The following is a 23,258-nucleotide window of genomic DNA, read 5'->3' as shown; positions in this document are numbered from 1 at the left end:
TACTTCTGTCTTACAGCCTCTGAATATTCTCACCTGCTGTGGGCCAGCAGACCCTTGTTCTGTGGTTGTCCAGATCAGCTCTGTTCATTTCACTTCCATGGTTCACATGTCAGCTGGGGCCATGTCACCTCAAGCAGAGACTTCTGCAGCTGCCTCCAAGCTGGTGCCTTGACCTCTCCTCATTGAATCCCATTTACACAGGGAAGTTAGAAGCATTGTCCTCTAGCAGATTTTAGTGAGGTGTTGCTTTACTTAAGAACCTCTAGGCTTTTCTTTACCTGAAGTGTAGAGTTCAGATTCCCTAGACTGTCCTTCAACTTCTTTACTCTGGGGAAGTTCATTGCTTTTCACCCTCACCCCCCAAACTTGCACACCTGTGTGCACACACATACAGATTTGCCAGTTTCCATCTTGAGGGCTTTGAGCAAGACCCCCCCCCCTTTCTTCTCTGTCATTCTAAAACCATGATCATCTTCAAACCTCAGATCAAAACTAGCCTTCTTCAAAAACATTTTTTAAAATTTAAACTGGTCTCTGATAACTTGTTTTATTTTCCTACTATATATAAAGACACTATTTTATTTAAAAAACAATAAGGTGAGGGGCACTTGGGTGGCTCAGTCAGTTAAGCATCCTACTTCTGCTCAGGTCAGGCTCTCATGGTCCGTGAGTTTGAGCCCTGCATCAGGCTCTGTGCTGACAGCTCAGAGCCTTGAGCCTGCTTCATATTCTGTGTCTCCCTCTCTCTCTGCCCCTCCTCTGTTCATGCTCTCTCTCTCTCTCTAAAAAATAAATAAACATTAAAAAGTATATCTTCAAATATTTTTGTTACACAAAATATATTTAGTATAGAGAAGATTAGAAAAATAGAGAAAAAAGAAAACTGGGGGCATTGTTAATGACCCATATAGATATTTTACAAGCCTATAAATATGACTGCGTGTATATATGTATAAATATTAAAATATTATCTATAATACTGTAATCTTAGAATTTTTGTCACTGAGCACTATATTGTGAATGAATATCATTTCATGCGAACATGTAGATTATCATCGTCATGGCTGTATAGTCTTCCTTTGTATTAACGTACCCTAGTCTAGTTAACCAGCATCTTAGTGTTCAACTCTGCCCACTTTTAAAGTCAGTCTTATGCACTTTGTGCTTGCCTTTGCAGACATGTAGTAAGCATCCTAAAGTTCTCGCTTAGAACCAACCCTAGCTAAGTTTTAAATCTTGTATGTGGGGGAATCCTGCTCTAGCTGTTCACAATGCTAGTGTGACGAAAGCTGGTTGGTTGAAAGAAAAAATTCCTCTCCAAGCTAAACTATAGGGTAGAATTTGTGCCACCAGCATTATTTATGATGTGTCTCTCAGGGTCTGCCCCTATGCTAGGCTTCATGGGATTAGCATCTGTATCTTCAATGTTGTCACAAGTTCATGGGAGTTAAAGCATCACTCATTCAGGTTCCTTAAGCTCTTGGCTTCCTGACATGAGAAGTAGAGAAATCCCAAGCTGTAAACCTACAAAGGATTAAATGATTGTTTTCAGACCCAGGCCAGTGGTCCATGGGCCTCCTATGGTGCCTTTTCTCCCTTTTGTCTTTCTGACCACCAGCTTGACCTATACCTTAGGGCTACATGCTGGTAAAAATGCAGGCTTCTGGAAAAAAAAAAAACACAACACATTTTTAAACATTTCATCAGCCATTTATTCCTCAGGATTTATGAGCTTCATATCTGATTTTTCTTCATGATATTTGCTGTTTCTTATTATCAAAGTAATATATGTTCATTGCAGAAATTTTGGAAACTACAGATAAGCAAAAAGAAAAGGCACCCACGGTCTTACCACTCAGCTATAACGATATCTAGCTTAAGATTTTGTTTTTAAATGGATATAGCTCTACAAGACTGGGGTCATATTATACGTGTTATTTTAAAATCTGTATTTTTCCTTAATATGTATTATAATATCCTTTCCTACCATTGAAAGGTCTTCTACAACCTTATTAGTATCTTCACAAATGTACCAAAATTATCATATAAGCCCCTGTTTTGAATATTTAGGTTGCTGTTCTCTATTCTTTTTCATTTTTAAAGATTTCTTTTATTTTTGAGAAATCTCTACACCCAGTGTGGGGCTCAAACTCACAACCTCGAGATCCAGAGTCACATGCTCTACCGACCAAGCCAGCCAGGCACCCTGCTATTCTCTAGTCTTGATAGCAGATTTTTAACAGACAAAAGAGGGAGGGATATGAAGCACGCAAGGAATTTTATAGGAAACTAGGGCAGAAATAGATAAATGGGCCTAGAATTGGGTAATTGACGTTCCAAGATAAACTATTTCAACTAAACCATGTGGTTTAAGAACAGCCAATGTGTAATAGGCTTTTATTTTTAAAACACTGGGGAATTTTGATAACAAACTTCCCGGATGCCCATGATGTCAGGAAGTGAAGCAGGTACCAGAGTAGGTGGGGCCAGTGGCAGGCGTGCTGTCGCCAAGGGAGGAGGGAAGCAGAAGGAAGAGCCAAGAAGAAGCCTAGAGAAGGTAGAACACAAGAAAGAAAGGGAAAGAACCTTGACTCCAGGGGAGAGGTCTGTGCTTTAAAACACCTGTGGGGGATATTCAGAGGGCAAGACCTGGGAGAGTAGCTACATGGTGGTCAGGGGGGCAGAGCGAAACCTTCCCACAGGACCCATGGACCTCCCTCCTGGGCTCTGTTCTCAAGGGATGTAGGAAGTGTTCCTCAACTCATAAACCTTGTCCCTCTCTCCCTTCCATCTTTCTTGTGGCTCAGGCGGTTAACCATGCTTGTGATTTTTGTCTCGTGAAAAGTCCCTGAAGCAGGACACACAGAGACCTGGGCCATCTTGGAGGAGGAGGAAAAAAAAGTTTAATATTTTCTTAAGAAAAAGAAAAATAGATTTCTATATTGAATAAATAACATATACATCCAGGGGATAAAACTCAGAAGATGTATAAAAGGGCAAAAAATGTTTTATTCCCACCTTAGTCCTTCAGATACCTAGTTCTTTTCCCATAATTAGTGTTCTCAATTTCCCATGCATCTTTCCAGGCGTATTTTATGCATATATTAGCAAACGGTCTATTCTTCTTCCCAGCCTTTTTTTTCTTTTTTTACTACACATTGCTGTATGTGTTTTTTTCCACCCAAGATATATTGAAGATTGTTTTGTATTAATACATAAACAGCCTCATTTTTTTTACAACAATTAAGTTTTCTATTGTATGGACATACAATTTTAATTTAACCAGTCTCCTATTGGTGAACATTTTCATTGTTTCCAGTCTTTCACTATTTTTAAAAATGCAATGAATAACCTTATATATAGATTAATTCCCAAATATATGTTTGTCGGGAGGATATATTCCTAGAAGTGGATTTACTGGGTTCAAAAGTATGTGCATATATAATTCTGATCAGTCTTGCCAAATTGCCTCATAACTTCTCTAGCAACATATGAATGTTTTTTCCCCACACCCTTAACCAAACACCGGATTTTATCAGACTTTTTGATCTGTGCCCACCCGACAAGTGAAGCAGTGTCTTGATGGACTTTCGTTGTACTTTTTGACTTTTAGTATGAAAAATTTCAAACATACAAAAAAATAGAGATAAAAGTGTAATGAATCCTCACCTAGACTTAACAACTGTTATTATTATTATTTTTTTTTACCATATTTGCTTGTCTATTTGAGGGGTTGACGTATTTTTAAAGTGAATTGAAGATTGCCATGACATTTTACCCCAATGCTTTAGTAGGTACCTCTGAAAAACAAGAACATTTCCCACCTAACTATAATACTACTATTACCCCTAGCTTTACCCCTAGCTTACAGCTATGTGCTGGCAAAAATGCAGACTTAATAAAATTAACATCAACTCTAATACAATCTAATAACCCACTTAATATTCAAATTTTCCCAGTTGTCTCAAAAATGTCTTTTATAATTAATCTGTCCAAACTAATTAAGGGCCATTTATTAAATTTCGTGTGTATGTTTATACTTTGAATTTGTACTTCTATGAATAGCTTGGACAATTTTCTACACATTAAAGACCATTTTACAGTTTTTCTGTTAACTTTTTGTTCACATATGTCCATTTTGCTATTAGATTGTTGGTCTTTTTCCTCATTAATTTGTGTATGTTCTTTATATCCTAAGGGAATTGGCTCTTTGAAAGATGTGAGTTACAAATATCCTTTGTCATTTGTGTGACTTTGCTTGTGGTATTCTAACCCACACAAAAATTGTTTTTAATTTTAATTCATAGGAGCAGAAATTTTGACTGAAGTTTTTTTTTAATGTAGTTGAAATTTCAATCTTTTATTTTCTACCTTTTGAATTTTGTGTCCTATTTAGGAGGACTTTTTCTACACCAGCATCATTAGAAAACAAAAACAAAAGCATTCAACCATGATTGGTTTTGGTATTTTGATGATTTAATTTTTACATTTTCAGTTTTTATCTGAATAAAATTATCATGGAATGTGAGGTATAAATATAAGTTAATTTTTCCTGGATGGCATCTAATTTTTTCCACACCGCTTACCCAATAATCCTTTTTTTCCCCTTTCTATTTGAAATAACTACCTTTATCAGTTATCAAGTGCCTCTCTGTGCTTGGGACTACTTCTGTTCCATCGATATGTCTTTTCATATGCTAGTAGCACACAGTTTTATCATTGTACCTTTATACTGTGCTTTATTATCTGATACAAAAAATGCCTGGGAAGGTCTGTTACTCTTCTTTTTGGGATTTTCCTAGCTATTTGTTTTTCCAATGCATTTTCTCATAGCTTCTCTAGTTTCCCCCCAAATTTAAGTTATATAATTTAAATATATTTAAAATAATATTCAACATGTAAAGGAATTTAGAGTAAACTGACATCTTTATGATATTGAGTTTTCGTAGTCAAGACTTGGATGTGCCTTGCCACCTGTTCAAATCTTTTGTGCACCTCAGGAGACTTTTTTTTTTTTTTTTTTAATTTTTAAAAAATTTTTCTTTTAACATTTTATTTATTTTTGAGACAGAGAGAGACAGAGCATGAACGGGGGAAGGGCAGAGAGAGAGGGAGACACAGAATCGGAAGCAGGCTCCAGGCTCTGAGGCATCGGCCCAGAGCCCGACGCGGGGCTCAAACTTACGGACCGCAAGATCGTGACATGAGCTGAAGTCAGACGCTTAACCGACTGAGCCACCCAGGCGCCCCCTCAGGAGACTTTTAAAAAGGTGTTCTTGGGGCACCTGGGTGGCTCAGTCGGTTAAATGTCTGACTTTGGCTCAGGTCACGATCTCACAGTTGGTGAGTTCAAGCCCCTCATCAGGCTCTGTGCTGACAGCAAGAAGCCTGCTTTGGATCCTCTGTCTCCCTCTCTCTTTGCCCCTCCTCTGCTTGTTCGTGTTCTCTTGCTCGCTCGCTCGCAAAAATAAATAAGCATTTTTTAAAATGGGCACATATTGTGAATCCCTTTAAAAATATATAAAGGTGTTTCTTTATGTAAATTTTCACATTTCATTTTAAGCTGAAACACTTTTTTTATTATTATTATCATTGAGGGCCTTACAAACTAGTAATTCAGGAAATGAACCTCCTATACCTTCAGTGGTTTCTTTTGCTTTTAGGATTAAATCTAAACTTCTTGGCCTTTCTTTCAAGGCTTTCCATATTCGGTTTTAAAACCTATTTTCCACACATTTTCTTCTTTTTTTTAATGTTTATTTTTGAGAGAGAGAGAGCAGATGAGCATGAGCAGGAGAGAGGCAGGAGGGTGGGGAGCGGGGAGACAGAGGATCTGAAAGCGGGCTCTGTGCTGATAGCAGAGAGCCCAACACAGGGCTTGAACTCAGGAACCGTGAGCTCATGACCTGAGCCAAAGTCAGACACTTAACCAACTGAACCACCCAGGTACCCCTCACACATTTTCTTCTCACCTGTAGCTACTCAGCAGCCCCTGAACAAGCTCCATCCTTCCATGTCTCTCTGGGAATATCTCTCTTCCTCCTCTCTTCCTGGCTCCCCTCCTCCTCTACCTGTCTAGAGAGGTTTTCTTTATGAGAAACCCCCTTGCCTACTCCAGTTAGAAATGACTTCTCTCCCCTTTGGCCCATGACCATTTACTGTATGTGCCATTTATCTGGTAACTAATCCAGTGTCACCTTGTGACAGCTTTTATATGTTCATTTTAAAATGAACTGTCCTTAGGTGCCTGGGTGGCTCAGTCAGTTAAGCGTCCAACTTGGCTCAGGTCATGATCTCACAGTTTGTGAGTTCAAGCTCTACGTTGGGCTTTGTGCTGACAGCTTGGAGCCTGGAGCCTGCTTCGGATTCTGTGTCTCCCTCTCTGTTCCTCCCCCACTGGCTCTCTGTCTCTTTCTCTCTCTCTTATAAATAAAGATTAAAAAACTTTTTTAACTAAAAAAATAGTAGTAGTAGTGACGATAAGAGTGATGTAACATTTAGGCTAGCTTTCTGTGTGCCAGGTACTATAAACTCACTTATTAGTGGACAAATATTTGAGTCCGTGTTTTGTGGGTCTGTTTGACCTCAAACCAAACCTTGGAAAGGGAATGTAAATGAAAGATCACCCAGTCACAGTATCCAGACATTTGTTCTAGCCAGCTGGTCAGAGAAGGTGAGTTTTCTAGGAGAAGCCCTGACATGTAGGAAGGACTAAAGATGGTCCCATCCTGGGAGGGAAAGGGAGAGGAAGAACAAACAGGAATGGAGGGCCCTACCCTTGAGGGCAGCAAAGGCACAAGGGTTTTCTGAGGCTCTGGTGGCTTTGAGTCAGACCATGCTGGTAGACTTGTTCCCTTTCCTGCACTGGAAGGGTTAGGGATCTGGAAATGAGGTCTGGCCCCTAGCCAGCCCTTGCTGAGGACTCCTTTCCACAGAGGGTCCATGCAAGATGGCCCAGGCCCCTTGGGGACAGCAGGCCCAATACATGGCCACTGCCCCAGCCTGTCCACACCACCGGGGTTCCCAGCCCAGCTGGCCCTGGGCCACCCGCCTCTCCTGTACTTGGAAGGCTCCTGATGGGCACCTGGGGCATGCTGGGAGTAAATTTGCTGAGCATGCCGACGTGGAGCAGCCAGAGCAAAACAGCTAATGGAAATTAATCCCCACTCCTGGGCTTTCTCTCCTTATGATCATCATTAGCCTCTCAGAATCCTTCCCATGTCTCAACACTGCAGAGTGTTTCAGGGTGCTGGTGATTCTGGGCAATTTCACCCCAGTCTTCAAGTAAAAAGCAGCCAACAAGCTGCCTGCCTGAGCTCTAAACCTGTGGCTCCAACATTTTGGGGTCTACGAGGCTTCATTTGTGTGTTGAAAACTGGGGAGACCTAAGGGTAATTTATGATATAGCTGTTCCAATATATGTGCCAGCCCAGCAGCCGAGAATTAAATCCCATGTCCCCAGCTAAAAGCACTTCCTCACCCTTCGCCAACCACAAATAAATGGGTCTCGTTACCCGTGTGATGAAATTTTGAGATTCTTAAAAACAGGAAAAGGAGAAATGAAGAAAGGACTTAAGTTTTTTGACACACTTCTCTCTAAGGGGGCTAAAAATTTTAGCCCTTGCTCAAAGCTCCATCAGTTAGAAGAGCTAGCCCCTTAAAGAACAGCTCTGGTTTAGGGGCACCTGGGTGGCTTAGTTGGTTAAGCATCTGACTTCGGCTCAGGTCATGATCTCATGGGTTCGTGGGTCCAAGCCCTGTATCGGGCTCTGCTGATAGTTCAGAGCCTGGAGCCTGCTTCGGATTCTATGTCTCCTCCTCTCTCTGCCCCTCCCTTGCTCGTGCTTTCTCTCTTTCTGTCTCTCAAAAGTGAAGAAACATTAAAAAGTTAAAAACAGAACAGTTCTGGTTTCTAGGGAAGGCATCACGGGGTCATGGCGGGTTCTATTGAGCCCAAACATGCCCCAGAATAAATGCAATTGCTTCTTGTCCAATATATCTTTGAAACTTTAGTTACATTTTACTGAACAGTCCTTGAAACCAGGAAAGTGGTTTAACTTGCCAGCAAAAGAGTAAGGAGGGTTTTTTCACCTGAAACTTTGCCCAGTGGCCTGGTATGAATGGATGCCATTTTAATTTTTTATTTATCTGAGACTCATAGAATCAGTAGTAGTATTTTTCTTCTTCATGGAAGTCTTATTTAGATGGCTGCCATTGAATTCTTCATATAGGACTCCAGAGCCCATCTTATTTATAGCAGAGTATGTCTGCTTCAAGGAAGGGGCTGTCTTTCCTGTCCTTGATTCCCCATCTCCCCCAGAGCCTGGCACCTAGTGGTTGTGCAGTAAACATTGGCTGGATGAATGAATAAGTGAATAATGTGTCTGAGTTCCTCACACTAAAATAGCAGTGCAATAGGAAGGAATTTGATGCTGTGAGCCTCCAGAACCGCCAAAATTATACCCTTGAGGCCGTGCTGGCGGGGCTTCTCTTTTTGTTGTTGTTAAATCAGGTATTTAATAATTTAAAAGGCCAACCTTTCCACGGTTTGGGCTCAGCAGAGCGGACATTGAGCCTGCCCCCAGGGGCTGACATCTCTCCTGGCTAGGCTGCTCTGAGTTGCCTTGGCTGTGCCCAACCCCCACGCACCCTCCCCAGGCTTCCTCTGCAACTGTCAGACCAGCCAGCTCCTGCACCGAAACGCCCGAAGCCTGTGGTCACAAACTGTTCACTAGGGACAACAACAAGGGTACACCCTCCTTCCCTCTTCTCCCCCTTTCTCTTTTCTTCCACTCTTCTGTCTTCTGCTCCTCCCCCATTCTTTGCGCTATCCCAGCTTCTCTCTCTCCAGCATCTTGTTCAAGGCTCCCAGCCATAACTGTGCAGGTTACCAGAATCTGGTTTACAGAGGTGCCAAGAGGTACCTCTCCTGAACTGGTGCAGTGAGAAGCCTGGTTAGGGCTGATGCTGATTTCCAGTAGGGATGTCTGTCAGCTTCTCAGGTCTGAAGAGGGAGAACCTCTGCCTGGTATGCTGGGGGTGAGAGAGGCAGCATAATGCAATGGACGGCCCCCAACCCAAACCTCCTGTATGCCTAAACTTGTGCGGATCATACATTCCAACTTGCCTTGCTCACCATTCTTCTCTGCCTACCAGGAGCTTCTTCAGGGCAGGCAGTTGGTTTTGCTTTTATGTATTATCAGGCCTAGCATGAGCCTCCACCAACGGGAGCTGAGTAGATGTGCACTCAATACAGTACAGCTCTGGAATATCTACCGTGTAGCGGGCGCTAGGCCTTCGGGTTATAGAAGTGAACCAGATAGACAGACAGACTTTGCTTGCAGGAGAGACAGGCTTTCAACTCCTATGAATGTGAAGCAAGACCTAAATGAGAAATGTATATGCAGGGGGTGGGGCACACAAGGGGAGGCCTAACCCCGGCAAGGGGTTGGCAAAAGCTTTCTGGACAAATAGGAGTTAGGTGGAGGGGGTGGGGTGGAGTGGAAGGGCCAGAGAGACATTCTAGGCAGGGAATGTTCGTTGGATGGGTAGACGGGTGAACCTGGCGTTGAAATCTGAGTTTACTGGTACAGAGGGACAGAGCATTCTGCCAGGCACAGGAAAACAGGTGGCTGAGTTAGGCATGCCTAGCCACTGGGCATAGAATGTGGTAGTAGAAGTAATCTCTTCATTGCTCCAGTCCATGGACCCATGTTGCCCAAAGGCTACACTCTGACCGCCAATGTTCCTAGGAAAGGGATGAAATAGGTACCTCAGCCTCCTCTACCAGGGATCAGGGGACCCTGGGATTAAGAAATCCCCTCAGCCCTATGTCACATTGCACACTGACACTGTCACCCCGGGCACCTCACCCAAGGCTCTTCTCCCCACTCAGATGAGCGGGAAGTGGTTCAGAAGAAGACCTTCACAAAATGGGTGAACTCAAACCTGGCTCGTGTGCCCTGTCGCATCACTGACCTCTACAAGGATCTGCGGGATGGACGGATGCTCATCAAGCTCCTGGAGGTGCTCTCTGGAGAGATGCTGGTAAAGCCCCTTTCTGTGTCGTGGCCTCTTTCCCTGCACCGTGTGGTTGTGCCGTGTCCCCTCTTCAGGAAAGACATGGTCTGTGGGTATCTCCAATTCTCATGGCCTTCCAAGGTTTCTCCTTATTCTTTTGGGAGGTTTCATGGCTTACTGATGTGAGATGTCCATGTGGCTTCCTGAGTTCTCTGACCTCTACTCAGAATTCATTGCCTAATGGCCACTCCTACCTCTTCATGCTTCTCCCAGAAGCCATGCAGAGCTCTTGACTTTGTCCACGTGGGGCCTGGGCATCTGTCACTGGCCTGCAGTGGACCTACCATCTGTTGCCTCATGCAGGCTAAGATGGGTTATTACCCAGTTGGAGAAATTTGCATCCTTCTTGGAACCCAGAAGAAAGCATGGAAGATATTTTCCTGTGTGTTCTGTCACTCTTACAAGTGGAAATTTATTACATGTCCTCTCAGTTGTAACCCACCTGGCAGTAATGTTGTCTCTGAGGGAGAACCAGATGAAGGTTTGTGTTTTGTTCAGTGACTTCCATTATGACCTTGGGCCTATTAGTCAGGATCTTCTTTGCCTTGTTTCCCCCATGGATAAAATGATACCTGTGCCTGATGAAGCACTAAGATCCTTGGGGTTTGAACGAAAAGGTACCACATTCTTCTGTTGCCTTTTCAACTCCAGGCTGCTGCCTTTTACACTGTATTGAAAGCCCACTAGAAAGAGTTACCACTGGGAACCCTTCACATGATGTGGCTACTCCTCAGGGGTGGTCCCCTTAAGTTTTGGCTGGGGCCATTCAGGGATGGAGGAGGAGGCTGGATGCTGGAATAGACCCTGTTATATCAATCACCAAACAGAAAGCCACTCTTATCACCAACCAACAGTAAATAGTTCTTAGAAATGTGCCTGGCACATAGTAAGTGCTCAATTAACTATCTGTTGTGTTACTGCTCTTGAATGTCATTTATTACATACTCAGAAGGCTTTGTTCAGACCCTGGAACTGTACCGACACAGCCCAATTGCAGAGCTCTGGATGCTCAAGGAAAGGGGAGCCTCTGAACTTTGCTGAAAGGATGGGGTTGAAAAGTGGCAAGCAGTGAGCATGAGGGTTGGAGTTTGGCCAGGAGGGTGGAGGGTGGATGCTGATGGCAGGAACTGGTCTAGGCTGCAACCACCTCTGGGGGTGACCGTGAGGTCCCTCCGTGCCCATGGGGCCAATGCTGTCCTTCAGCCAAAGCCCACGAAGGGGAAGATGCGCATCCACTGCCTGGAGAATGTGGACAAAGCCCTGCAGTTCCTCAAGGAGCAGCGTGTGCACCTGGAAAACATGGGCTCCCATGACATCGTGGATGGCAACCACCGCCTGGTCCTGGGCCTCATCTGGACCATCATCCTTCGCTTCCAGGTGGGTGCCAAGGGGGCAGAGGGAGTGGAGGGAGCCTTAAGGGGCCAGATAGGGCTTAGGAATCTTATAAAATGGTGAATGAAGTACGAGTATGCACATTCTGGGAGGCTAGAAACCTGTCTTGTGGGACAACGTTTATAGGAAGAAGGGACCGTCCTCTACATTGCCTGGTCACTGAAGCTCAAGATGAGCTGTTCAGTCAACAGTGTAGTCTTTTGAGGGAGAAGATGGAAACTAGTAGCTGGGCAGAGATCTGACCACAAGATCTGCTTTTGTCCCCTTCCCCCCACATGTGTAACTTTTTGGTTTTTCTCAAATAGTTTGATTCACAAGTTGCGAAAACAATACAGAAGATCTATTTTATGTTTTTCAATCAGAAACTTTTCTCTTCCCACCCTGAAATTCAAGGTTCATTATCTGTAAGGAAGTTGAGAAAGTGCAAGGGAAGGAAAGCAGGGCCTTCCACATGCTGGCTTGGGGACAGAAAGAATCTAGTCCTGAGGCAGGGAAGGCAGGGAAGAAGAAGACAGCACACAATTCCCAGACTGAAGAGCTCATCCAAGGGGTCTTGGATATCCCACTTCACTCTCTGTCGGTGCTTATAGTTAGGTAGTAATAATGGCAGAATTGGGGAGAATGAAAGGTAAGAGGAGCTACTAATCAAACATACAGTCCCTTTCAGTATTCATGTTGTTCCTTGTAGGGCACTGCTACTCAGAGGAGGATTTGGGGTATCTTCTTTATTCTCAGTACCCCATTAGTCAGGTTAGAGCTGTCTCCTCCAACATGAGGAAGCCATCCCCGTCCTGTGCAGCTGACTAAGGCAGAGAAACGGGCCACTGGGATGCAGGGCCTTAAGCTGTGGTGTTGCTGCAGGGCTGACAATGCAGATGGGTGGCTAAGAAGGAAGAAAGAGGGAGGGAGAGAAGGAAGGCACAGAGCCAGATGCAAATCTAATTCCTCCCTCTCTTGTTCCTGCACCCCTAGATTCAGGACATTGTTGTCCAAACAATGGAAGGTCGTGAGACACGCTCGGCCAAGGATGCATTGCTATTATGGTGTCAGATGAAGACAGCAGGGTATGCCCTGGGAATCAGTTCATTACTACATTCCCCACCACACCCTTACTTCCCCCAAGTGCTGCCATACCCAGGGAACATCACCCAGAACTGTAGCAGCATTGGGGTAACTGACGCAAAATTTATCCTGACCTGATTCTTAGAGGCCTGAAATTCAGTATTCCTTTCCAGAGTTGCCTGGGCCGGACTCTGTCTGGGGTCTGTTGGGTGTGTGAGTCTCTTGGGCCCCCCTTATGGAGGAGCCTCTTCTTGTGACTTAACTGCTGTCTGTTGTTGAAGGGGCTCAAGAAGGGATGGATACATTTCTCTCTTGTGTATTAGTTTCTCTGTGTAGACACTTTTTGAGACCCCCAAAGAATCAATTTCTTAGGTCTTATTGTTTCTTTTGGATGCAGCTACCCCCAGGTCAATGTGACCAACTTCACCTCCAGCTGGAAGGATGGCCTGGCCTTTAATGCTCTGATACACAAACACCGGTAAGGGGGAGGAGAGGGCTGTGGAAATGACACCGAACACCTGGGCTGTTTGGATACATTTTACTCAACGTGTAGGTTCCTGTTCAAGCTTCCCTGGAATGTTCTCTCCACTGGGCCTTCTCTCACCCTCAGCATCCCTGCCTCCCTGAAATTCAGTCATGCCCACTGCCCCCTCCCCTTGTACTAGTGTTCACAGCTGGCCCCCTCCTTCTCCTGTCTCCTTTGACTTCTGCCCAGCATCCTTGCTTTGTGCTGGGGCAGCTCTCTTGGTGGGGATGCCATGGCCACTCCCCTTTTAACAGCCTGGCCTTGTCCCCAGGCCTGACCTGATCGACTTTGATAAGCTGAAGGACTCCAATGCACGACACAACCTTGAGCATGCGTTTGATGTGGCTGAGCGTCAGCTGGGCATCATCCCGCTCCTCGACCCTGAAGGTGAGCTACACCTGCTCCAGTCCTCTGCTGCAGTGATGGGCAGTGATGGGAGCCAGTGCTCAGGCTGGAGGGAGCCCCAAACTGGCAGGGCACCTGGAGGAGTCTAGGCCTGGTGCTGGGCCAGGCGTGGACACAGCGGGGGGACAGTGGCTGGGCCAGGGCTCTGCTCCGGGCCTGCTCTTCAGATCCAAGGTGGTTCTCCACATTTGCCTGGCCCAACTGGGGGCCCACTTGTAGTCTTTGGATCCTTCTTTTTACTTCTTTCATCATTTGTGGTCCTAATATGGATTTGATCCTCTCGCTAAAATTGCAAACACTTATTCTTTCATTCTCACCCCTCTGTTTGTCACTTGGGTCCTGTAGTTGAATTTTATGCTATAGGAACAGGGAGATAAGCCCTCTGATCCTGACATTTCCAGCTTCCATTTGGGTTCTGAGAGCACACCCTTTCCTCTTGCAGATGTCTTCACAGAAAACCCTGATGAAAAATCCATTATTACCTATGTGGTGGCATTTTACCACTATTTCTCCAAGATGAAGGTGCTGGCAGTGGAGGGCAAGCGTGTCGGCAAGGTACAAAGCCGTTTCATAACCAGAGTGTACCCCGTTTCCCTGTTTGTCACACCGAGATGCTTCTTTTCTACTCTAAGAGCTTTGTGTATAGGCCCTGGCTGCAGTGGGGGGGGTTATAGATCACTCCCCACCAACTTCCTCTGAAGCCAAACATTGCCAGGTTAATGGCTCCCAAGCTGAATTCCAAAGCAATTTGATGGTCTGTCCTGAAAGATGTCCTAGCCTGCAGCTCTGAGCCCATCTTCCACCGGCACACCCAAATCTCATGAACATTTCCACAGGAACACGATGGGCTTTTATTTATTAGTTTATTGTGGTTCTGGGCCTCTTAGCTCCTGTGGTATATCAGGATCCCATCACACTGTATGGACCCTCATGCCAGATTCCTTTCCCCCTGCTGGTCCACAGCTCCCCAAGGGCAGAGACCATTTCTCATTCTTCTTGTGTGTCTGGCATTTAGCGAAGACAGTGCCTCTAGAAACCCTGGATTCCTAATAATGAATTTTAAAATGAACGAGACCTTGGTCTTTCTAGTAGCTGCTGTCCTGGCACAGCAAGCTTTACTAGTGTTTTACAGGGTCAGGGGTAGGGTGGAGCTGCCCCTGAGCCCTAGCACAGCTAGCTTCCTACTAATGTTTCCAGTCTACTTTCAGTCCATTCCTCCTGCCTTAGCAGTGCTGTTGGGCTCAGGGAACAAACCCAACGTGGAACATTCCAGTTTTGGAGAGGAGGACCACCTTTATTGTGGTCCCCATTGGTGGCCTCATTGATGTCATTGTTCTTCTGATAAGGATAAGTAATAAAGTGGTTCCCTAGGTAATTGACCATGCCATTGAGACTGAGAAGATGATTGAAAAGTACAGTGGGCTGGCCTCTGACCTGCTCACCTGGATTGAGCAGACCATCACTGTCCTGAACAGCCGCAAGTTTGCCAACTCCCTGACAGGCGTCCAGCAACAACTCCAGGCCTTCAGCACCTACCGCACCGTGGAGAAGCCACCCAAGTAAGGGCCTTGGCACTTGGAGGGTGGGCATCAGTGCTAAGAAACTGCCAAGGTAGAGCCAGTCTCTGAGCCTTGAGAAGTGTATCCAGGAGGTATGTCCTAGAAACTAGAGAGCTTCACATCTGTCATCTTCATCCCCACCCTGCCTCCCTGCTCCCAAGCCATCAGCCTGTAGGAAATGGGCACTGATGAGTAACCCTTAACTCATAGCCAAAAGAAAGTACTTTCCCAGATCCCTGAAGGGGAGCAGGAGTGAAATCTCAGACTTCTGAGTCTCTTCAAAGAACCTGTGCTGGAATGTTCCTCTCCTCTGTGCACTGAGCCATGCTTTTGCTATCTGGTAATGACCTCTATATTCTCAGCCCCAGAGCTCTCTGTGTGGGGTCCTGTTGGTCGTCAGGTACATCCTGTTTCTCATCTGTCACTGCTCATCAACACAGCATTTAGCCTGCCTCTTGAGACCCCTGCTTCACCCCAGTGTGTGCAGGGCCTGTGCACATGTGTGCATACATAGGCACAAACAGAACCATACGTGCACATACAGACACACCCATAAAAACGTGCATGCAGGTACGCACAGACATGGGGCATTCCATCTCACCTGCTGTTAGCTGGTCCAGCTCTTCTGAAACAGATTTCTAGCTCACTGGTGGTGCCCTCTGCCTCGTTCCTCCCCCTCACCTCCCACACTCTTCATTCATGACTCTCAAACAAAGAAAGATGAGACATGGAGTCTAGAATGTACTGTAAACAAGCATCTGGTTTCTGGCCTGACACTAACCCACTTTTAAAGTCCTAAATCCAGTACAGATAACATCCCCTGTGCATCTACCAGGCAGTGCACCACAGGGGTGCTGTCTCTTGGCTGAGCAGATGGTGCTCTGGGCTATTATAGCCCTCTTGAAGTGACTGAGTGGTCAGCTCTGTCAGGCTTGCCTCAGGGTAGGGACCTTGTTTATAGCCAGTCTTCGACTGCTACGTGGAGGATGCAGAAGTAGGTAGATACTTGTGTACATACGGAAATGTAAAAGTACCCAGTTACCTTGAGCTTAGACCTTCGGTTCCAGACATTCGCCCCGCTGTCAGTTCTTATCTCCTATGCCTATTACCACCCCGGAGCCCAGTCTTTCCTCCTCACTCAGATGCATCTGGCCTTTAGGACTTGTCCAGAGGGCTGGTTCATTAGTACTCAAGTGAAAGTTGCTCTCAGTACAATATGTTCTTACATGGATAATGAGGCTTCTAAGGTTTATTTGGCTCACTCAGTAAAAAGCTGACTAAAGAGCTAGTCAGAAGCCTTCATCATTTCAGAACAGGGAAGAGTTTTTTTGTGTCAATTGGTAAAGCTTGGTATCTGCAGGAATTATTGGAATACTCCAGTTAGCCATTCCCCTGTAGAAGCAAATGATAAGCAAACACTGTAGTGGCTGTTGTGTTTTTTCTGGTTTGTGTTATAAAGACTCAACCCCGAGCAGATCACAGTTGGTGAGTATGATAGATTTCTTAACAGGTAAGTAAACCTACACATCCTCTTTACTTTTTGTTTTTAAGGAAAACATGCTTTGCTATCCCAGCTCCAAGATGCCAGTGTTCCATTTTGACTTCAGCAAAAAATATGGGGACCTCGACACTAATTTCCCTACCTCTGTTTTCTCAACAGGTTTCAGGAGAAGGGTAATCTGGAAGTCCTACTGTTTACCATCCAGTCCCGGATGAGAGCCAACAATCAGAAAGTGTATACACCTCACGATGGGAAACTAGTGTCTGACATCAACCGGGTATATGGCAGTGTTTTCGTTACATATTGCCAGTGGGTTGACTGAGTGTCTGATAAGGGCACAGGGAATGGTTACTGGGCAGGATTAAACCAAGCCACCTTCTGTAGTGTTATTAACTGCACATGCTGGCTGTTTGGGAATGCTCTCTGAACCTCGTTCTGAGAGGTCCGACTCCACTCACTGTCCATTAATTCAGCCCCCTGTTCAGATGCCCAGAGTCCATTCTTGGAGCCAGTTTTATAGCTTAGTTTCTCTGACTATGGGATGAATATGAACTAATTAGAAGGGAAATGCTTTCTGGTACTTCAGAGGTTTGGAGGCTTAGCATCACTTGGACGTCCTAACAGAATGAAAGTAGCCATTTAGTCAGTGAGAATTTACTGAGCACCCACAGAGGCGAGTAACATTATATTAGGCCAAGAGTCTAAGGCAGGTTTAGTGGAGGAAGGAACTGGGAGGTCAGGACCAGTGCTCCCCAAGTCTTTGGTAGCCAAAAGATGGACTGAACTTTAATCTAGGCTCTGCTTAGATTCCTGAAATCACTCCGTGTCGGGTGAAAGAGACAGAACCCTCAAACCTAGGTGTTCCCCTATGCCCCAAGAGTTCTCCTGTGTCCCTCACACAGGCCTGGGAAAGCCTGGAGGAAGCTGAGTATCGGCGGGAGCTGGCCCTGAGGGAGGAGCTCATTCGGCAGGAGAAGTTGGAGCAGTTGGCCCGACGCTTTGACAGAAAGGCCGCCATGAGAGAGACGTGGCTCAATGAAAACCAGCGCCTTGTGGCTCAGGTAGTGGGGGACACACTGGGGATGGCAGGAGGCAGAAGCCTTCCAGAGCCCCAGCAGTGAGCTGGGCTGGAGCCCCAGCTGGCCTCTCAGTGGCAGTGGGATAAGCCTCTCCACAGGCCTTGCGGCCCTGCTCCCCTGCTCCCCATGACTGGGTAAATCAGCATTCACGTTTGAGGAAGAACTCTCCGTGGACTCTGACCTCTAGGATCACGTCATATTTCACTAGCCAAAAATTGACCCCAGGGCTGATTCTCCATAAGAGCATCTGTTCCTTTCCATTTAGAGCTTGGACTCAAATGTCCAGGAAGGGGAAAGCCAGCATTCTGAGAGAATTGGAGAGTGTGCGTGCATCCTAGATAGCATGGGAGTGAGCCATCTGTTTACAGCTGCATGGCTTCCAAGTGAGAAGCAGCCCCTTCCTGCCCAGAATCGGGCAGGTCCATTCAAGGCAGGGCAGTGAGTGCCAGCAGGCTGCGAAAGGGCTTGGTCAGTCACTTAGACACGGCATACCCACGTGTATGGCACAGTGAATAAAATTATGAGCTTCTTTTAAAGGCTCTTGTAAGACATTTAGTCTTTGGAACTTGGCTTTGATAAGATAGGCTGAGAAAAACAGCAGAATGCACCCCTCGGACGGGCTTTCCCATCCAGCAGTTGTTCTGAAGGGACCCGCCATTTCTCTGTGCTTGGGGACTGGCCAAGGGGAGCCTGACTGAGCCACCTGCTTTCCTCCGCACGGGACAGGACAACTTTGGGTATGACCTGGCAGCCGTGGAGGCCGCCAAGAAGAAGCATGAAGCCATCGAGACCGACACAGCTGCTTACGAGGAGCGGGTGAGGGCCCTGGAGGACCTGGCCCAGGAGCTAGAGAAGGAGAATTACCATGACCAGAAGCGCATCACTGCCCGCAAGGACAACATCCTGCGCCTGTGGAACTATCTGCAGGAGCTGCTGAGGGCCCGGCGCCAGCGACTGGAGACAACCCTGGCCCTGCAGAAGCTCTTCCAGGACATGCTGCACAGCATTGACTGGATGGATGAGATCAAGGTGAGCCCCGGAGGCTGCCCATCCCCCACTGCCTCCCACCCCTCCCCACCAGCCCTACTTTAGCACTGGCCCTGCAGTTAGCTGTGCTTCCTTAGATGCCTCCCAGCCAAACATGCCTCTGGCCCAAAATGGAGAAACTGAGGCAGTATGGTGTCTGGCTGCATCCACCTATCAACTGCTTGTCTCCCTCTGCTCCAGACAAGTCACCAACCCAGGTCCACTGTATTTCGGGTGATGAAAGCATCTTGGGTTTATGGTAGCACAGGTGCCAACCTACAGGACTAGAAGTGATAGACATGAATCAGGAGCTTGGAGAATCCGGCCCCAACTAATCCCAGTTTGAGTCTGGTTAGAATCCAGACTTCCCAGCATAGGAGCAACCAAGAAGTCTGACTCTCCTCTCCCTCCACTGCAGTGGGTCTCGCTGAGGATGCACATCAGACCAACCATGGAGCTTTCTAAAAATACACATGCCCAGGCCCCAAACCTTGAGACAGATGCAGGAGATCGAGTGTGGGGCTTGAGCTTCTGAAAACGTTCCATGCATGATTCTGAAAGGCACTCCCACTAGGAAGTCCTCTCTAGCTTCTATGCTGAGCAGCAAGCATCTTCCAGCTGCATCTGACTCCCAGGCCCCCATACCATGGATGCTTCCTTTGGAGGGGTCTCTCCTCCTAGCAGGTATGTGACTTCACCTCTCCTTTTCCCCTCTACCCGGTCTGTCCTCTTTGCCAGGCTCACCTCTTGTCTGCTGAGTTTGGGAAGCATTTGTTGGAGGTCGAGGACTTGCTACAGAAGCACAAGTTGATGGAAGCTGACATCGCCATCCAAGGGGACAAAGTGAAGGCCATCACTGCGGCCACCCTGCAGTTCACTGAGGGGAAAGGTGAGGCCACGGATGTCTCCCTGTTGAGATCTCTGAAGCCAGAGCCCTATGCTCTGGCCCAGCGTTCTAGCACCTCAACTTGGATAAATCCTCCAGCTTTAGAATTCTGCTTCTTTCATCAACTAAGGTGCAAAAGAGAAGCTTGAAGGAGAGCAAAATTCTCCAGATAGCAGGCAACTGCTTCAGTAATCTAGAATCAGAAGGTGTTCCTAAGCACCAATAAGGCATCATCTGCCTTCCATTCACTCTGCTAGCTCAAGATACAGCAGAGACCATTTAGAATTATAGCTTTGGGTTTTAAAGATCCTGATGCCTCCTTGAAGAATCATCTTGAAATCTGTGCCTGGGCCTTTTAAAAAAGAATTTCGTGTTACGCGTTTCTACCAAGAGCCGACCCACCTTATTCCTGAATTGTTAATGGGAACTAATTATAAAGAACTTGGCCTGTCCTCTGAGCAACTGGGAACTCTGTGTCCACTTCCAAAGCCCCAGTGAGATGGCAGGTTCTAGATTGTGTGGTTCTAGCCTGGCAACTGATCCAAGGCTTGCCCACAAACAAAACCCTTACCTCTTTTGCCTTCCCTTCTTTCATTCCTCCCAGGATACCAGCCTTGCGACCCCCAGGTTATCCAGGACCGTATCAGCCACCTGGAGCAGTGCTTTGAGGAGCTGAGCAACATGGCAGCTGGACGGAAGGCCCAGTTGGAGCAGTCCAAACGGCTCTGGAAGTTCTTCTGGGAGATGGACGAGGCCGAGAGCTGGATCAAGGAGAAGGAGCAGATCTACTCTTCCCTGGACTATGGCAAAGACCTGACGAGTGTGCTCATCCTTCAGCGCAAGCACAAGGCCTTTGAGGATGAGCTCCGAGGGCTGGACACCCACCTGGAGCAGATCTTCCAGGAGGCAGAGGGCATGGTCGCACGTAAGCAATTTGGGCACCCACAGATTGAGGCCCGAATCAAGGAGGTGTCTGCACAGTGGGACCAGCTGAAGGAGCTGGCTGCATTTCGCAAGAAGAACCTCCAGGATGCTGAGAACTTCTTCCAGTTCCAGGGTGATGCTGATGACCTAAAGGCCTGGCTGCAAGATGCCCACCGGCTGCTCTCAGGTGAAGACGTGGGACAGGATGAGGGGGCCACACGGGCCCTGGGGAAGAAGCATAAGGACTTCCTGGAGGAGCTGGAGGAGAGCCGCGGGGTGATGGAACATCTGGAGCAGCAGGCCCAGGACTTCCCCCAAGAGTTTCGGGATTCCCCAGATGTGACCAACCGGCTGCAGGCCCTTCGGGAGCTCTACCAGCAGGTGGTGGCCCAGGCAGACCTGCGTCGGCAGAGGCTGCAGGATGCCCTGGACCTGTATACGGTGTTTGGGGAGACAGATGCCTGTGAGCTGTGGATGGGTGAGAAGGAAAAGTGGCTGGCCCAGATGGAAATCCCAGACACACTGGAGGACCTGGAGGTCGCACAGCACAGGTCAGAGCCTGGCTTTCTCTCCCTCAGCTCCCCGTACTATGGCCCCGCACTGTAGGAACAACCTCTAGATCAGGAGAGCTCTCTCTGAGAGGGGACGGGATACCCTTAATTGCTCAGGCCATGCACCAGAGTCATGGGTTTTAATCAGGCTCTGTGGCTTTGGGTACTTTGCCCCCTGGGGCCTTCCTTAAAATAACACAGGGGATCTTTCTAGTCCAGTTATTCAATTACTTTTCGGCCACAGCAGTCTTTGTTCAAATGAATTGTATATAGAACCTCTGACATATAACACAGAGGAAAGTAGAACTGTTTGGTTAAGGGGGAGGTGAGAAGTCGGAGCCTCACCACCTCTAGCTCTCTATGGCAGTCACTAAGCCACAGAGCCCCAAATGGCCACAGGGACCAGTTTGCAAACTACTGGTCTGTAAGGCCACTCTCCTGTCCAGTATTCTGATTCTGTCCGCGCTCGGGCATGGGGGAGCATGCCCCCAGTCTGGACGGCACTCCAAGTGTCTTAAGTACAGAACTAGACAGTTGAGGAGGAGAGGTCACTCCCTAGAGTGTGCTGGGGTGGGCCCAGGGTGCTGGAGAGACCTGGTCTCTTATCCCAGAAGGGTCAGCTTGCATAACTACACCCTGCCCCCAGAGGCTCCCCCTTCTCCTACCTGGGGACAGAGCACCTGGCTGGGGAGGGTATCCTTCAGGCCAAGGTATCAAGGCCAGTGGAATTAGGGCCAAAGAGTAGCAGCTGTGGCAGTGGAGACATGGCAGGTGTTCTTTGAGGTGATCAACCCCACCCCCACCCCAACATACACACCTCTTCTTTCCCCTCTGCCTCTCCATTGAGCCAATGGCCTATGTGGTAAGCAACCAGCTGTTTACTAGCCTGATCCAAGAAATGCCAAACTATGAAATTGGACCCATGAATCAGAAAATAGAGTCTGTCAGCATTACTTTTTCCTTTCTGCCCCCTTACCCAGTCACATGTATTTAGGAGATGGAAGGAGAAAGTGAGAGTTCCAGGTTCCAGAGACAGGGCAGTAGGCCAAGTGCCCAGGCTGCCTCCCCAGTCCTCATCTTCTCTGTCCCTATCAGGTTTGACATCCTGGACCAGGAGATGAAGACGTTGATGATACAGATTGACGGCGTGAACCTTGCTGCCAACAGCCTGGTAGACAGCAGCCACCCTCGCAGTGGGGAAGTGAAGCAGTACCAGGACCACCTGAACAGCAGGTGGGGTGTGGGTAGGGCTGGGGGCTGAGGGCATCTTCTCTGGGCCACTGACACACCCTTGGGGTATGGCCCCAAAGTCAGGATTCCTGCTAGGCACTGTCGGGTTTGTACCCTCAGAGCTCCTGTCTTTCTCAGTCACAGTCTCCTTCTGACCATGGACTGTAGCAACAAGGGGTAAACAGCGCTGCACTCACCACACAGGGTGGGGTGTATCCTGTGTGATGGAGGAAACGTTCTGAGCGCACTTGTAGTTAGAATCAGGCCATAAGGCACTCATGCCACATTTCCCCAGACATTCGTAGGCAGGAAAAATTGCTTTCTGAGAGCTCTTAAGTACTGTCCATAAAAGAGAGCTCCTGCCTGTGCCAAAATGCAGCATCGATAATGAGGCTGGCTTGAATGAGCAGGAGAATTAGCAGGAAGCCTTGAGCTCGCTTTGTGGCTGGAACAAAAAACAGCCCCTAAGGAACCTTTAGAGAGGGGGTGCTTTCTGTCCAAGGCATAATTGCCATGAGTTCCTCAAGGATCTCTGAGGATAGCACACGCCTGTGTTCCCTTTGTTACCTTGGGCCCTGCACACACAATACCACATGTTTACCACCTCCCTGTTGCCCCAGTTCCTTTCCCCACACTTATGTCGGGGCTTTGCTCTGCCTGAAGCAATCTGGGAGGTGGAGTTAGGTAAGACCCCGTTGTACTAAAAAAAAAAAAAAGGCTCAGCCTAATAGAGACTCTGGTGGGGGCCCAGTGGGAGGCGGAGGGTGACAGGGATACTTCAGAGTCACTAGAACAGGACCAATTATCTCAGCATCTAATGACAGAGACTGAGGTCAGGAGATTCCTCTGTAATGTGAAGTTTGTGCAGAGGAGGAAGATGACTTTTTGATCTTCTTTAGGCTTGGACATAATGAGGGTGTGTGTGTGTGTGTACAAGTGTGTGTGTGTGCGTGTGCGTGCAAGACAGGAAGAACTTGTCAGTTTTGTATCTGTTGCCTTCATGAGAATGATCTTCATAAATCCTGAAGCTGTGAACC

At 47.2% G+C, this 23,258-nt stretch overlaps 1 protein-coding gene across 3 annotated transcripts in view; it reads left to right on the top strand.

Annotated features, from left to right (window-relative positions):
* SPTB (spectrin beta, erythrocytic) overlaps window positions 1-23,258 on the top strand; it is a 127,184-nt gene that overhangs the window by 67,007 nt on the left and 36,919 nt on the right. For all 3 annotated transcript variants that reach the window (XR_003422541.2, XM_027065918.2, XM_053224553.1), the window contains exons 3-15: window positions 9,896-10,047; window positions 11,284-11,457; window positions 12,445-12,536; window positions 12,932-13,012; window positions 13,332-13,447; window positions 13,908-14,020; window positions 14,837-15,024; window positions 16,685-16,802; window positions 17,428-17,586; window positions 18,331-18,633; window positions 19,369-19,519; window positions 20,121-20,991; window positions 22,087-22,224. Coding sequence is in view for 2 of the 3 variants with exons in the window: in XM_027065918.2 (XP_026921719.2) it covers window positions 9,896-10,047; window positions 11,284-11,457; window positions 12,445-12,536; window positions 12,932-13,012; window positions 13,332-13,447; window positions 13,908-14,020; window positions 14,837-15,024; window positions 16,685-16,802; window positions 17,428-17,586; window positions 18,331-18,633; window positions 19,369-19,519; window positions 20,121-20,991; window positions 22,087-22,224 (2,656 nt within the window). In the remaining variant the exon portion in view is untranslated. The remainder of the gene's footprint in view (window positions 1-9,895; window positions 10,048-11,283; window positions 11,458-12,444; window positions 12,537-12,931; window positions 13,013-13,331; window positions 13,448-13,907; window positions 14,021-14,836; window positions 15,025-16,684; window positions 16,803-17,427; window positions 17,587-18,330; window positions 18,634-19,368; window positions 19,520-20,120; window positions 20,992-22,086; window positions 22,225-23,258) is intronic.

The sequence above is a fragment of the Acinonyx jubatus genome, chromosome B3, assembly GCF_027475565.1.
Source record: "Acinonyx jubatus isolate Ajub_Pintada_27869175 chromosome B3, VMU_Ajub_asm_v1.0, whole genome shotgun sequence".
In the NCBI taxonomy this organism is placed as follows: domain Eukaryota; kingdom Metazoa; phylum Chordata; class Mammalia; order Carnivora; family Felidae; genus Acinonyx; species Acinonyx jubatus.
The sequence above is the reverse complement of the archived record's forward strand: the minus strand, read 5'-3'. Positions and strand labels throughout refer to the sequence as shown.